We start from the raw sequence: 16,061 nt of genomic DNA, 5'->3' as shown, positions 1-16,061 counted from the left end.
CGTTCCCATCTTCCCACTTCCTTTCCTTTCCCCACCCCTCCCCACCACACCCAACATAGACACCTTTTGTAGGGAAACAAAAACAAGAAATATTTGGGAAGGTGCAATCACACAGTGATTCAGGAATCGGCTACAGAATTGGCCCAGAGCAGTCCCGCTCCTCCCCCTCTCTCCACCCCAAAACATTGCCCTTCACTATTTTTGATGGGACCCCGAGATTTTTAAGAATGTGATGAAGACTTTGAGCTGCCATCCTGTAGGCCCGGAGTGAGTGTGCAAGGAGTGAGTTACAAGACACCATCGTTTGTAAGAGGTTTATAAATAACGATAAATTATCAGGGAAAAGAAGGGGAAGGAAAATCACTTAAAAAAATAACATCTGTATCTCATTGACAGAATTATACCTCACAGAGGTTTCACAATCTACTCTTCACAAAGTATCATATTTAGGAAGCATTCTGCAAAAGTCAAGGCCCTTTCGCCATGTGCAACCTTAGGAGGTGGGCAGGATAATGACATTCACATTTGCAAAACCATTTCATGGACAGAACACGTTGCTCACAACAATCTTGCGAGCTAAATACTTCAAGTATGAGCTCCATTTTACAGGAGGAAATTGTGATCCGGTTGGGTAAGTGACTTGTGCAGTGTTCCACAGTCATCACGAAGGCTGCAGACTCCAGGTCCATTTTCCTTTGCATCACACGCCAACGATTTGGTGTATTATCCCCATTTCCCAGATTGGATAATTTCTCCAAAGTGATTTTGGTAGACAACGACAAAGGCAGGATTTGAACCAAGATTTCCCGATTGCAGGTGCCTCTCAAATTTCTATCACACTACCCTGTTTTTAGTCCCATTTTACAGCTGTGGAGATACTGAGGTTCAAGGACCTGCGGCGAATTGCCCAACTGGACCACCCGGATTTTTCTTTTGAGGCAATGGGGTTAAGTGACTTTGCCGGGGGTAACACAGCTAGTTCTGAGTGAAATCAGGTCCTCTTAAATCCAGGGCCGGGATTCTACCCACTGAGCCACCTAGCCGCCCCTCCCTCAGTGATCATAACGTCCCCCATTCCTGTGCCCCCTACCCGGGCCCCGGGCCTGGGTTTTGAACCTGAGGCACTGCACAAATCCCCGGTCTCCTGCCGTCTGATGCTGTTCTCGGGAAATGAGCGCTGGCGAAGGCGCAGCGCGGAGCCTGACCCCCTCGCTGGCCAGTTGGCGCAGGGACACAGCACCGCCGGTGGAAAGCGCCCGTAGAGCAAACCGCTTTGGATCCGGGACTACTTAGCTGAGGCACAGGGCCCTGCGAGAACCGCCAGCTTCAGGTCAAAGGTGAGCAGCCTCAGGAGGCTGAGAACCGCCTCGGCTTCGCGACATCGGGGACTTTCCTAGCGGAGAACAGACGCATCTTCATTTTTCCCTTCGGGATCGCTCCCCTCTCCTCCCCTCCCCCTCCCCCACTTCCCCGCCCCCCAATCTTCTAGCTCTCCTTCCTCCCGCCTCATTGCACTCTCACCGGTCTCCTCGCTTTGTGCATTCTCTTCTTTTTCTCGGAGCTCGGATCCACTCCGTCCGGCTGGCCGCGGATGGGGGGCGCTTGAGTGTGGAAATCTAGGGGCTGAGCCCATCCCCCCTGGCCGGGCCGCGCTCTCTCTGGGGCCCGCGCCCAGGGCTGATTTTCCGCAAGCCGGCGTTCAGCTAAGCGGGCCGCGTCCCTGGATCTGCCCGCCCAGGCTCCCCCGTGAGCAGAGTCTGGGGCTCCAGGGCTAGCGGAAGATTGAGAGAGGGAGCCGAGGCTGGGCCGGGGCATGCAGGCGACCACGTCGCTCCTCACGGCCGAGAGCAGCTCCAGGACCGGGACGGCGCTGGCAGCCAGAGCGGGGAGACTCAGGTTCCGCAGAACGGACTCGGTGGCGGCCAGAGCGAGGGCCACCTGATGCAGCCGGGTGCAGGGCTGGGGGAGACACGCCGCTTGGAGGGATGGTCCTGGGAGCGGCCTCCCACGGTTCCCTCCCCTTCCCCGTGTCCCAGGGTCTCACCGAGACTTTCCGGGTTTCCTTTCTCCTAAAAAACGAGCAATTCCTCTTTCCCCAACTCAGCATCTCTTGCTCCGGGAAAAGGAGGAGGGAAAAAAAAAGCGAAAGGTGGAGGAAGGAAAGGAAGGGGGCGGTGGAGGGGGGGGGAAGGGGAAAGAGAAAACAAAAATAGGGGAAGAGAGGGGGGGAAGAAGGAGAAAGGAAGGAAGGGAAGGAAGGGGGAAAGGAAAAAAAAAAAAGGGAAAAAAAACCCCCAAAAAAATCTATCTAAAAAAACCCAGGGAATCCGGGAAAAAACAACCCTAAATCCCAAATTGCTCAAAACTGTCTTTAAAAACACTTTTCCAAAATTTTCTGAACTCAAAAATCCCCCCTCCCTTTAAAACAAAAACTAAGTCTGCAATCCCTCCCGAAACCCTAAACCCAAACGGCCCCAAACTCCGGGGTCAAAATTTCTTTTCAAAACCCGGTAATAAAAAAAAAAAACCCCCAAAGGGAAAGGTTCCCCTTCCCCTGAGCTCCTTAAGCTTACCCCACCAAAAAAATTGGGAAAAAAAAACAAAAAGGGGAAAACAGTCCCCCATCCCAAAAAAATTCCCCGAAAGGGGTTAGAGTTTGGGAGGGACCATTTAAAACCCCCCCCCCAGCTTTTTTGTTCCCCCCCAAACCCCCGGGCCCCTCCCCCTCCCTTCCTCGGTCATCTTACCCAGGACTGTTTCCCCCCTCCCAGTCTATTTTATCTTTGCGGGAAAAAGGGAAAAAGGGAAAAAGAAAATCAAACAAACTTAAAACCCCTCAACGAAACCAAACCCCAAATTTCCCTCTTTTGCCTTTTCCTCACCCAAAGCCAGTCCATCCCCTCCCCCCCCCTTTCCATTCCCCTCTTTTTCTCCCTTTTTCTTTTTTGGTCCTTTTTTCTTCCCCCGGGTTTTCCTTTCCCCCTTTTTCCCCACCATTTTCCCCTTCTGTCCTGTTTTGCGTTTTCTAATTAAAGAATTATAAATTGGAAAAATCCACTTTTTCATTTTTTTTAAAAACGAGGCACCGGGTGGTTTTGAAAAAAACAATGGGAAAAAACTTGCCCAGGGTCCGAAATCCCCAACCAATTTAATCGGGTCCTCCTGCCCGGAAATCACATTTCCCACTGGCCCCTTCTCTCCGACTTTCTTTTTAAGCCAAGGATCATACTTTCTTCCAGAAGACTTAAAGGGAGTCTCTTGAACTCCCGAGTCCAACAATCCACTTTGTATTTGGCTCTCTACCCCTGTGTTTCTCTTTCCTCTCATCTTCAATGACTTCCTGTCATTTTCAATGACATAAGTAACCCTGTTGCCCAGTGGATAGAGCCTTGGACCTAGAATCAGGAAGATCTTACTTCAAATCCTGTCTCTGATAATTATTAGCTGTGTGACCCTGGGCAAGTCACTTAACCCTGATTGCCTCCCCCCAAAAGCATACCTCCGTTTCCTTGATTGTAACTTGGGGTGATAACATCCATCATGCAGAGTTTTGTGAGATTCAAATGAGCTATTTGTGAAATACTTAGTAAAGTGCCCGGCACATAGTAGGCACTTTATTGCTTCTTCTTCCCCCCATGCCTACCCCACCTTACAGCCGGACCTCTCTGAGGGCCTTGCCTGCCACCTGCCAGCACAGACACCAACCCCACATCGCTGTGCTCATTTTCCAGAGAGGATTCCCAGGGTCTCAAGGTGGGGGTGACAGCGTTACTGAGGGAGGGAGGGAGGAGCGATGTTGAATTTCGGGGGTCTTTTCAGAGAAGGGGGCAAGAAGCTTGAAGGGCTAGCGACGGGGAAGTCCCTCCCAAGGGTTTTCCGATGACCTAACAGGTGACAACAGCCCGTGAGTCATTTTCTTTTTGCCCATTTGCGTTTTATCGATAAGGGGATTCTCCAACCCGGGACTAAACAAAGGGGCGGGGCCTTTCTTCTGGGCTACGGGACAGCCACTCAGATGACAACGCGGGTGGAGAGCGGGGAGGGAGGGAAGATGGGGGCGGGGCTGGGAGGAGGTTGGCAGGCCTCGCAGGCCTACAACTGTCACAATTCCCTAGGCGGACGAAAAGGGAAGTTCATCCAATTTGAGAGGGGAGTCTTTAAAGGGCTGCAAGCGGCTCTCCCCGACGCTGCCCCTAAAGCTTCTTGTCCTGTTACTGGTTTAATTTTCGGATGGGCTCCCACAGGTGCAGAGACAGACACAAAAGCATAAATAGTGCTGGGGTTGCAGTTTGGATTCCCTGACTCCAAATCAAGGGCTCTATCACAATAGGATTCTAGATTTCAATCTAGAAGAGCCATCTAGTCCAATTCCACAACAGGATTCTAGATTTCAATCTGGAAGGGCCACCTAGTCCAATTCCATAACAGGACTCTAGATTTCAATGTGGAAGGACCAGCTAGTCCAATTCCACAATAGGATTCTAGATTTCAATCTGGAAGTGTTACCTAGTCCAATTTCTTCATTTAATGGCTTGCCTAAGGTCACACAGCTGGTATGAGATGAAAGACAGAATTTGAACCCACGTCCTCCGACTTCAAATGTAGTGTGCTTACCTCTGAACCTCACATCTTCTCCATATGGTAGCATCACTTTTGGCGATACTTCAGAATCCTCAGACTGCTTGGGTTTGGGCACATAATGTCCATAATGCCTAAGTGAACCAGAATCTGGGGATGGTTTAATGGTTTCAGAGTCATTGGGGGAGAGGGTGAGCTGTTAACACAAAAATTCACTTTAATTCCAACTTTCTGTAGGGAAAGTATGAAGAGTTAATCCACACGGTACACATTCAAAACCCTCTGTTTTGCAAAAATCCACCCCACCCCCAAATTTATGCCATTGGAGTCAAGTATTCTCTGGATCCTCCAGGTTTGCTCCTGTCTCCCAGTCACCTTGTGGAGCCAGAGAAAAGCTCCCCAGGTAGATGAAGCTAATGGGAAGGAAATTAGCCAATGTTGATGGCAGAGCTGGCCCTTGACCTCCGGCCTCCTGGAAATCCACTTTTCCCAGCATTCCCCTCTTGGCTAGTGTTGTCCTCTATCAGAAGGGGGAGCCCTTCTGATCCAAGTCCCAACTGGTAGCCCTGCCAAGATGCTCTGATTTTAAAGTCAAGTCGTCTGCCTCTTATGGAAGAGAGCCCAGTTTACAAGACTGTTCCAAGCTCGAGGTGATGGGTTCTAACCCCCCTCCCTTTCTGCCACTGTGGGCTTCTCTTGGGGATGGAGTACCTCCTCTTTGTAGTAGAGGCCTCCAGAGATCTGAAGCCGGTTGGCAGAGACCTTGGGGCGTCCCAAAGTATGATTAAGGGTGCTCTGGGGAGAGCCCATCAGGAGCTACTATGTCAAGTGAAAGCCTGCTTTGAATTCATCTTGGCCAAAATAACCTTTGTTTCTGCCGGCTTCCCTTTTTCTTTGAGCCGTCTTCCTCCTTTTTTTTTTTTTTTTTTTTTTTTGCATCTATTTCCTTCCTTTTTTCTTTCTGCCTCCATTCTTAGCCTGTCTCTCTCCCCATCGATTACTAGAACATTTATTGAGAAGCTACTGCCCCTGCAGGGTCCGCCTCTACCTCTCTCCCCCCCCCCCCCACTCTACTGTCTCTGTCCCTGCTTAGTTTTCAACCTCCCTGCCTGCCTCCCATCCCCCCTCTGCAGTCTGCAGTCTTTTCCATCCCCCCCCTTCTCTCAAAGACATCTCTGCTTCTATTTCCGTCTCTCTCCATCCCCCGCCTGCTTGGCCCCAAGGGGACATAGGGCTGGCTCTGCCCCCGGCAAACCCAGGAAACTGGGCCCTCACATATGCATCCCCAGACCAGGTAGGGAGGAGTTTTGAGTCCCCAAGGACACCTCTCCCCCCTCCCCTCACCATTTCTGTCTTCTGCCTTTTTGCTGATCCTTCCAGCTCTCCAAACCCTACCCCACTTGCTTGCCACTGCCACCAGGAGCTCTGTACTCCCTTACTGCTGGCCCCTCTACTCCGTCTGCCACTCACCTCCTCTTCCCATCTCCCCCCTCCCCAGCCCCATCACTCTTCCCCTCCCAAATAGGATGGCTTTCCCATCCTCCTCCAGCCATGGATTTGCTGCCTTTCTGGGTACCATCTCTTGCCCTTTCCTGAACTCTAACCTAAACCCCTTCCCCGCCCACTCCACACACACATCACTCGGGGGCTCAGACACAGAAAAGTTTAATTCTGCTGCGACTGGAAGCCCCCGGCTGGGGGGAGGGGTGTGGATGGAAGAGGATTTGGTTTGGTTTGGGGTAGGTCCTAGTTCCAGGCCTACAAAGGGAAACCCTGAGTCCAAGGCCAGGACCAGCCCAGAATGAAGATGAGGAGGGAGAGCCAGGTTGGGGAGGTCAGAGAGATGGGTATGATTGGGGGCAGGGGGCAAAGAGATGAAGGTGATGGAAGTGATAGGGAAAGATGGGGGGGGGGGAAGAGGAGGCAGTGTGGTGCATCGATCAGGGCCACAGACTGGCCATCGGGAGACCCCGATTCTAGCCCGGCTGTGCCACTAACTGGCTGTGTGTCCTCGGCAAACCCCATTCCCCTCTGGGCGAGTTTCCCCGCATGTACAATGGAGCAGGGAGCAGACTAGGGTGTCTAAGCCCCTTCCAGCTCTAACACTGTGATCCTTGGAGTCAGGGAGGGGCTGAGGGAGGGTCCGTGGGGGCAGAGCGAGAAAGTGGCAGTGGGAGGAGGGGGGATGATTACGGGGGTCATGATTCGGGGAAACACGCGACAGAACAAGATCTAGTCCAGCCAGATACAATAAATAGGCCCCCCTCCCCCTCCCAACAACCCCCCCTTCCCCTGCCCCGGTGGGCGCCTCCTCCCCGGAGGGCCTCCCGGGGCTGCATCCACCAGTCCCCGGTGGGGAGTGTCGTGTCTCAGTGCTGCTAAGTGTCCGCCCCGCGCTCCGCTGTGTAAGGCACCGGCTCCCGCGAGGTCCCGGAGCGCGCGTGAAGAACCCGGGGTGGGGTAGAAAGGGGAAGAGAGGAGACCCGACGCGTCCATGCTACTCCCCTCCCCCTCCAGCCCAGCCCCTCCCCCGCGCGTGGGCGGGGCCGGGAAGGAACGGGGCTTCCCTTTGGCCCCCCCCTCCCCCCAGCCTGCCCCCCTTCTCCCCTCAGTCCCAGGCGTCCAGATGACGGAAGTGCCCCCCGGAAGCCCCGGGCGTCGCGCCTCGGGTGGAGAGCAGGGCACGCACCCCCGCGGCTGGGGAGTGGGAGGCGCCCCAGGCCGGGCCCGGGTCCCGGGGCTGCCGCTCACACGGTGCTCTCCAGCATCCACTCGGTGCTGGTGAAGGCGAGGCGGGCCCGCGCGGGGCTCAGGCCACCCAAGGCCCCGTCCTCGTCCAGCAGGTGGGGCGTGGAGCGGTGGCGCTTTGTCCGCTTGGCCCGGCGCGGGTAGCTGTGGCTCTGGAAGAGTGCGCCATAGTCCCCGTCGAAAGAGTAGCGCTGCCGGGGGGTCCGGCCCGGGGGAAGCGCGGGGGCTGAGGCCGGCGCCGAGGTGCCCAGGGGAGCCCCCGAGCGGCTCCGCCGCGGGCCCGCGGGTCCCAGCAGCGGCCGCCCGTCCTCCTCCGGCCCGGCCGCCCCCGCCTCGGGCCCCGAGGGCAGCAGGCAGAGCGACGCAGAGGAGCCGCCGCCGCCCAGCGACCGGGCCAGGAGCCGCTCCGCCTCCACCGCCGGGGGCGGCGCCGCCGCCGCCCCCTCCGCCTCGACCTTGACTTTCTCCTTGTCTGGCCCCGACGGCGCGGGCGCCAGCTCGTGCAGAGCCTCGTATTGGTCCAGAGCGGTGGGCGGGGGCGGGGCCGAGCCGGAGCCCGCGGCGCCACCATTGGTCTGCGAGCACACGTGGCTGACGCGCGGCGGCGCCCCCTTGTGGCCAGAGCCGGCGTCGCCGCCCGCATAGACCTTGTAGCGGATCATGAGGATGACGATGAAGACGAGCACCGAGGCCACGATGACGCCGCCGATGACGATGATCATGGTGCCCCCCAGGAAGTGAGCGTGCAGCGGACGGCACGGAGTGACCTCCCCGGCCGTGGTGAACTGCACGCAGCCCACGACGCGCGTGGCGGTCAGCGCGGTCACGCCGTCGTCGTACACGGCCAGCACGCACAGGTCGTACGCCCGCCCCGCCGCCAGGTCGTTCACCAGGAACGTCTTGCTGCTCGACGGGATCATCCTGGGGGCCCGGGAGAGAGGGAGAGAGGGGCGGGGGAACGGCAGTGAGCACCCGCCCCTCCCGTCCAGGAAGCCCCACCCCCTTCAAGCAATCCCCGGCTGCTCTTCCCTCCAGTCTAGACTGCACTGGCTGTCATCGGGCAGGCCCCGCCCCTTGACTAAACCCCACCCACCCGCCAACCAGGCCTCCTTCCCCAGACCCCGCCCCCTCCCCTGGAGCTGCCCCCAGATTCCTCCCACCAGCCCCGCCCCCTAGCTTCAGAAGCCCTAGTCCGGGTAGTTTTCGCAACTGGCCCCGGGCCAGGCGGTCTGGGAAGCCCCGGGCCAGGCGGTCTGGGAAGCCCCGGGCCCGATCCCCCCTTCTCCGGATTTCGAGCAGCGGACCTCGTTTCAAATCCCGATTCCTCAAGTCTCCGCTCAAGTCCCCCCTTCTCCAAGGCTTTCCCAACGCCTCTGAACCCCAGCTGAGACAGTCTCGTGTCTCTGCACCCCCGGAGCTTAGCTCAGGGACTGGTCACATCAGCCACCAGTGCCTCAGTGTCTTCTTCTGTAAAAATGGGGCCCGGACCTCTAAGGTCCCTTCGAGCCCTCGTCTCAACTAGAGAAAATGGCTAAACCCTTCAGGCTCTGAATCGCGGGACTTAATGAGCCTTCTGGCGGCCGGATTAAGCCGGGCCTCCCTCAGGCCCTAGCTCGAGGATATAGCGCTTTTTGGCTCCTTTCCAAAGTGCTTTGCGCGCAGCATCTCATTAGGCCTCCACAATCACCCTGTGGGGACAGGTGTGCTCATGCCCAGGATATATCGGCGTAAAAGCGGGAGGGAGATTTCGTGACAAGGGTAATAAGTGCCCGAGGCAGCGATTTGAACCCGAGGCTTCCTGCCTCCCGGCAGCATTCTTTCCCCAACACCCCGCAGCTCCTCCAGCCGGCTACCCGAAACCGCGGCCATCGCTGGCAGCCTCCCCTCAAGCCCTGACCTTTTCCCGCTGCTGTGGGCCAGAAATATCCTCAGCCTGGAACCTCCCTTCACTGCGTTAACCCCTAAACCACCGGGAGGGGGCCCTCACTCAGAAAACCTGGCGCCCGGTTTATGAGATTCCCTTTCTACTTCCTTTTGCTTTTCTTACTGCTAAAGCCAACATGTCTAGCACGAGGGTGAATGGAAGTGGTAATTATGGGCATCCTTGTTCATCTTATCTGAGATTCTAAACCAGGTGGGGGCGCATCGGGTAGTGGTCCCCAGAGTCCAGGCCAAAGAAAACGTTCCACTGAGTTAAGGAAGAGAAGCACTTGGCAAACTTGAAAGTGCAATTAAAAGGCCATTACTATTATTATGGCGGTTATTATCATTAAGGAGCTCGCTTTCCTTTATTCTAGCCGGAGGGGCTTCCCGCAGCGTGCCCCCAGGCAGCAAGGCCGACCCTACCCTAGACCAACAGCCACTCTCCGCATACGCCACGCCCCAGAAGCCTTCGCCCTTCTCACAAAACGAGGCCCTCCCCCTCTCTCCAAGAAATGTCAAATGCAAGAGACCCCGCCCACTGCTCTTGCTAAGCCCCGCCCCTTTCCTGGCCCCAGCCCTCTCTCCGCCCCACCTTTCCTAAAAGCCCCGACCTCCTCTAACCCCCACGTCTAGGTCCAGGCTCTAAAAGGAAAGTCTTCTTCAGCCCCCAGATCGCCACCGAACTCCCTCCCCCGAACTTCAGGGGCCCTTTCGGGATTAATCGGTCCTATTGGGCCTCCGGGCTCTTTAAAGACCCTCCAGGCCCAAGAGGCTCTCATTGGTCAGGAGCTTACAGCCCGGAGTAAAAGATGGCTTCTGGTTGGGTGAGACCTCAGCCCATCTAGGCAGGCTTACAAATTAACCCTCGCCGCACTGGGAGGGGGGGGGTGTTGGGGGAATAAGTGGGAGGGAAGGTAGTGTTTCGGTTGGTTCCCTACTCTTATCATTCCTTTGAGGAACTGGACCATCCTCCCCTTCTCGGGACCCACGGGGACTGGAGGAAGATGTGGGGGCGGCTTATTGTTGCACCCCACCCATGACAGGGAAGAGACAGAGGCAGAAGAGCTGGACTTTGCAGACATTTGGGGAGTCTGCCTGGTATAACCGACAGAGCCCCTTCCCCTCCCTTGGTATCCGTAAACTGAAGGGACTCGGGTCCCTTTTCTGTTCTGAGACTTCAGGAGACTACATGGAGACAGTCCTAGGGAGGGGCGAAAGTCAAGAGGGTTTGGGTCAAAGGGCCGTGCAGAGACAGAAAGGCAAAAGAAAGAAAAAGGGAACAAAATCAGAGGTGGAGGGGGCAGCTAGGTGGTGCAGTGGGTAGAGCATCAGTCCTGAAGTCAGGGGGACCTGAGTTCAAATCTGCCCTCAGACACTTAATACTTCCTAGCTGTGTGACTCCAATTGCCTCAGCAAAAAAAAAAAAAAAAAAATTTAAAAAATTAAAAAAAAGAAAAAGAAAAAAGAAAAAGCAGGTGGAAGAAGAAGAAATGAAGAGATGGAGATGGAGAGACAGAGCCACAGAGAGTGGAAGAGAAACCTGATGAGACAGAAAAAGAGACTTGGCGTCCTGGTTGGAGGAAGGGGTCCAGGTGCCCGGGAAGGAGGCGAGCTCACCACAAACTCACCTGTAGACCAGCGAGTCATCGGCCGAGCTGTTGTACTGCACCTGATACATGCGGATGCCGGGGACAGGCCTCTGGGCGGGCCAGCGAATGACCACTGAGCTGGAGGTCAGCTCCGCGGCCACCAGTCTCCGCTCGGCCCCCGCATTGCCAGTCTCATTGGCCCCCGGCCGCCCCGGCGTGGCAATGTCCGAGGACCCCGGCTCGCTGAGGGGGGGTGGCGCAGCAGGGGGCGGCGCCATGAGCGGCAGAGGCACCACGCACACCTCCACGGGGGCCGTGGCCTCCCCGGCTGCATTGGAGGCTATGCAAGTGAAGATGCCACTATCTCGGAGGGTGGTGATGGTCACTTCGAGGGTCCCATCCCCCCGAACTCGAGTGCGGCTAGAGTTGCCCAGCAGCCGCCCGTCGGGGGCCACCCAGTGCACCACAGGCTCGGGGTCGCCCACCGCTTTGCAGCGCAGGCTCACAGCCTGGCCTTCCACCACGAGGGCGCGGCCAGCCGCCTGGCGCGTGATGAGGGGCGGCTCACACAGAAACTCCTCCTCCGGGATGGACCAGAAGTAGCGGTCCGTCAGGTGCTCGGGTGTGGCACACGTCTCCAGGTCATCCTCCCGGGTCAGCCTCCTCAGCCAGAGGAGCTCACAGTTGCAGTGCAGAGGATTCCCCCCAAAGCTGACGGTCAGCGTGGACGGTGGCTTGGGCCCTGAGGCCTGGGCGCGCAGGAAGAGCCCGTCGGGGGGCAGCTTATGCAGCCGGTTGGAGGTCATGTCCAGCCGGACCAGTTTGTGCAGCTGCACAAAGGTGCCCTCGGCGATGTGGTCAATGAGGTTGTGGTCCAGGGTGAGGGTGTTGAGGTTGACCATCTGGCCCACGGCCTCCCAGGGCAGCGACTCCAAGTTGTTGTAAGACAGGTCCAGGTCTTCCACGGTTCCCAGAAAGGCATCGAAGGCGGCCGGCTCCACCCAACGGATCTGGTTGTTGCCCAGGATGAGATGTCTCAGATTCACCAAGCCGCGCAGGTGGTCGCCCCGCACCTCCCCGAGGCGATTGCTGTCCAAGTGGAGGGCGCGTAGGGTCCGCAGGTCGGCAAAGGCACCAGGGGCCACTTGGCCGATGGTGTTGCGGGACAGGGTGAGGTGGACCAGGCTGGTCATGTTGGCGAAGTCCCTGCGGCGCACGGCGGCGATGAAGTTGTCAGTCAGGCGTAACTCCACTACCCGGCGGTCGATGGCCGGCGGGACGAAAAGCAGACCAGTCTTGGCACACAGCATGGTCAGAGTTGGGGATACATTTTGGCAGATGCAGCGGCCTGGGCAGGGCTGCCCAGTGGAGGAGGGGGCCCCAGCCCACAGGAGGAGAAGGAGGGGCAGGGCTGGAGATGGAGGAGATGATGATGAAGAAGATCCTGGGGCCATGGTGGAGACCTCAGCAACTGGTCCTAGAGGAGGAGGAGAGAAAGCATTTGAGATGTGGGGAGGAGAGAGGGTCTCTCTGTCCTCCACTCTGATGCGGCTGCCCTTCCCAGGAGTGATGTGCTTCCTGTGGACTCACCTCGCTCCCTCTTCCAGGGACCCAGACCCTCCTCCTCAGGAGTAGAGGGAGCAGGCTTGGAGCACGTGCCACAGCACACCAGGAACTCAGAGGCTGGGCCCTGGCGCTTGTGGATTGTGGGTAGTCTTTGTTGGTGTCTAACCTCCAACCCTCCCACTGCAGTGTCAGCCTACAGCTCTAATTGTGGGAATGCCTGCTCCGTCACAGACACACACACACACACACACACACACACACAGAGCCCCCCACTTGCTCCCGGCAAACTTTTCGTCTGGGAATCCCCCTGCGGCAGCTCCAGCCCACGGTGTGTCAGCTCCCATCACAACAGGGCCCGAGGAGGAGTGTGGAGGGAATGGGGAGAGATGCAAAGGGGGGGCCTCCATATTCCACTTTACCTTATGTTCCCCATCCCATGAGCCAGGGCTTTCCCAGGAAACAAGTACCCACGAGGCCAGCAGGGCAAAGTCTCTGGATCCTTTCTAGCCCCCTTGGAGTCCTCCATGTCTTTATCTCTCTCTTTCTTCTCTCTCTGTCTCTCTCTCTCTCTCTCCCTCTCACTCTTTTTCTCAGTTCCTGTCTCTGTCTCTCTTTGTGTCTGTGAGTCCCTCTCAGTGCCTATATCTGTGTGTGTCTCCCTATACGTCTGCCTCTGTCGCTCCCTGTGTCTCTCTCTATCTCCCTCAGTTCATTTGTCTGTATGTCTGTGTGTGTGTCTGTCTGTGTCTCCCTGTCTGTCTCTCTCTGTCTCCCTCTCAGTTCTTCAGTGTCTCTCTCTGTATCTCTGTCTCCCTTTCAGTTCCTGTGTCTTTGTCTCCCGAGGTCCTCCTCTGCCCCCTTCCCCATCTCTGTTTCTGGTGCACTGTCTTGGAAGTTCCTCTCTCTCTCGGAGCCCCCCGGTTCTTCTCTCTCTGTTTTGGTCTCTGTGTCTTCGTGCCTGCTTCTCCATCTCTGTCTGATTTCTCTCTGGTTGTCTCCTGAACTTCTCAGCCCCTTTTGCTGGGTTTCTCTCTCTGAGTTTGGCCCAGCAGGGGTGAAAGTGGGCCTCATTCGTGCCCGTTGCCTAGGAAGATGGAGGGAGCGGCGAGCTCCCGCCTCCACAGTGTGGTGACCCCCAATCCCATCTCTCCCTGGAACTGGCCATATATCACACAGCTTGGAACCCGATCCCACTCCCTCTACCCAAAGCCTCCCCCGAGCCTGTAGGGACAGTCGGCCCACCTGTCTTTCCTTCCCCCCTTCCACTTCATCACGAAGTTCCTAGCATGTATCCTTCCCAGTGCCATAAGTGGCCATCCATGTGTGAAAGATGACACCTGCCCCCCTCCTATTTCTCCAACCTTCCCCCTTCACATCCCAGCCTAAGCCCCACCCTTCCCCCCAGACATGCTCCTTCCTGCCCCCCACCACAGCAGAGCATCGACCCAGGGGTCCTGAGGTTTAAAAACCACTCCAAGCTGCCCCCTCCCCGGCACCTGACTCCTCAGCTCACCTCTCCTCACGAAATCATGGCCGGCACCACCTGGAAAGACAGCAACATTGCCCCATCAGCCCCACCTGGGGACAGGGAAAGTCCCTCCTGGGGTCTGTCTCTCATCCCTCATGCTTCAGCTTCCCCAGCCCAGGGGAACCTTGGCCCGGGCTTTGGATTCTAGGCCCTCCAGAACAACTACTGCCTTTGATGTTCTCTCAGACAAGTCATCATCTGAGTCTCCCGACAGTCCTTTGGGGAGACACTGCCCGTCATCTCCCCCCCACCCCAATTTTGCAGAAACTGGGAATCGGGTTGAATGGCTGGCCAGTGCTTTCAAAGCTAGGAAGGGTCAGAGGCAGGATTTGCACACAGGTCTCTGGGAACCCCGGCTCAGCACTCCCTCCCCCCCACCTCGAGCTGCCCCTCAGATGGGAGCGGGAGTACCCTAAGCTCAGTGCCCCCCCCCAGGACTTCCGCGCCCACTGAGGAAGGAGGAGGGAGGGCCCGGGGACTGGACATGCAACCCCCCGGCACATGCTTAGACATGCTTGGCTCTGGCTCACGTAGCCCCCCCCGCCCCAGCCACATCTCCAGGTCCCCATGGGAAGGCATGCAAGGCCTGCCCCGGGGACACACCTGTATTTGTTCATACTCTGATACACACACACTCAACATCCGTCCCCACGTACACGGGCAGGTGACAAGAAGCCCAGCCACTGAAAATGTGTGCTGGGACCTTGACACACAGAGAGAGACACAAAAAGCTGTGGGAGAGGAGGAGACTGGCTGCCAGCACATGGTTCCTCTCACACACACACACACACACACACACACACACACACACACGCCCCGTCCCGGAGACACAGACCCACGCCAGCCAGTAGCCAGCACCTCCAGCACACGGCGTCCCAGGATCTCACTCCAGCTGCCACCTCACCTTGGTCCAGTACTCACCACCCCCAGGGGACAGCCTGGGGCCCGAGCCTGACCCTAGCCGGGGCAGAGGACCCGGGAGTCTGGGGCTCTGGGAATCGAGATTTAAGGAGCAGAGATGAGGGTCAGAAGGTCAAGGCTCCTGAGATGGAAGTGGGGCAGGTAGGGCTGGGGCTGGGATGGAGGGGGGAGGGAGAGGGGGGGTGGATGTCCGGGTTCGGAGCGGATGGGCTCCAGGGCTCTCTTATGGCTTCTCTCCAGGCCCCAATCCCCAAACACTGAAATGTGCTGGGGAGGGGGGTGGGGGAGGGAGGGAATCCTGCAAAGAAAATCAGACCTGGGCCTGTGGCAGGGTCCCTCAGGCCCCCCCTCCCTCTGGAGGCCTAGAGGATCCCAGTGGATCCGGGCAGATTCTGAAGGATCCTGGGAGATCCAGCTAGGAGGGGCAGGGCTGGGCAGGCCTCCCTCTTCGCAAGGGAGGGGGTGGTCTCCCCGCGATTCCACCTTTCTCCCCCGGAGTCCCGGTCCATGTGTCCAGCTCCCGGCCCCGGCTCAGCCCCGGGACTGCTCGCGGCCCGGGGAGGAAATGACAGGGGAGGGAAAAGCCCCAGGGACCCGGGCCCACGGTGCCCCCCCCTCCCCTCCCAAGGGCTCAAGGTAGGAGCTGTCCCCGAGACACCTGGACCCCCACGGAGACACATGGACGGAGTCGGGGCGGCCGGGGAGACCTCGGGGCCCACGGGCGGACACACACGGACACTCACACGCAGACACACGGCGGCACACGAATGCAGACAGACACACGGACACACCAGCGGGCAAACACATCCGCGGCCACGCCGGAGCCCCCGCGCTCCCACAAGCACGCCGCGCCGGGCACGCCGAGGCACGCGAGCAGCCGCGGACCCCCGCGCCCCCCCGCCCCCCGCCCCGGCCCCCACGCGCGCCCAGACACACCCGGACACCCAGACCGGGGCGCCGCAGCGGCGCGGACACGCGCGCACACACATCCCACAGCGCACACGTCCCACCGCCCCGGCGCCCGGCACACACGCTCCCGTCCCCCGCTTTCCCCACCCCGGGCCCCGAGCTCACCTCCGGGGGGGCCCGGCCCCGGCCCCGGCCCGGCCCCGGGCTCTGGCTCTGGCTCCGGCCGCCGCCGCCTCGGTCCGCGCCATGGCGGGGGGAGGGGAGGGGAGGGGACGGAGAGGGAAGGGGGATGGGGACGG

The 16,061-nt window shown here is 58.3% G+C and overlaps 2 protein-coding genes across 3 annotated transcripts; both read right to left on the bottom strand.

Moving 5' to 3' along the window:
* Positions 1-246: 246 nt before the first annotated feature.
* Positions 247-2,114, bottom strand: LOC116422879 (interferon lambda-4-like). The gene is made up of 3 exons (XM_031963126.1): positions 2,045-2,114; positions 1,522-1,959; positions 247-1,393 (listed from the first exon to the last, which is right to left on the bottom strand). Exons 1-3 carry the CDS (start codon positions 2,105-2,107, stop codon positions 1,286-1,288), a joined length of 609 nt encoding a protein of 202 aa, XP_031818986.1. The 5' UTR covers positions 2,108-2,114; the 3' UTR covers positions 247-1,285.
* A 2,603-nt stretch (positions 2,115-4,717) lies between these two features.
* Positions 4,718-16,061, bottom strand: LRFN1 (leucine rich repeat and fibronectin type III domain containing 1). 2 transcript variants are annotated; one of them, XM_031963124.1, is made up of 4 exons: positions 15,928-16,061; positions 13,918-13,947; positions 10,878-12,315; positions 4,718-8,247 (listed from the first exon to the last, which is right to left on the bottom strand). In XM_031963124.1, the coding sequence occupies exons 3-4, from the start codon at positions 12,290-12,292 to the stop codon at positions 7,326-7,328; spliced, it is 2,337 nt and encodes a 778-aa protein (XP_031818984.1). In that variant the 5' UTR covers positions 12,293-12,315; positions 13,918-13,947; positions 15,928-16,061; the 3' UTR covers positions 4,718-7,325. The 2 variants fall into 2 exon arrangements, with proteins under 2 accessions (XP_031818984.1, XP_031818985.1); XM_031963125.1 differs by lacking the exon at positions 13,918-13,947.

Source organism: Sarcophilus harrisii, chromosome 3, assembly GCF_902635505.1.
Source record: "Sarcophilus harrisii chromosome 3, mSarHar1.11, whole genome shotgun sequence".
NCBI lineage: Eukaryota > Metazoa > Chordata > Mammalia > Dasyuromorphia > Dasyuridae > Sarcophilus > Sarcophilus harrisii.
This window is presented reverse-complemented; position numbering and strand designations above follow the sequence as displayed.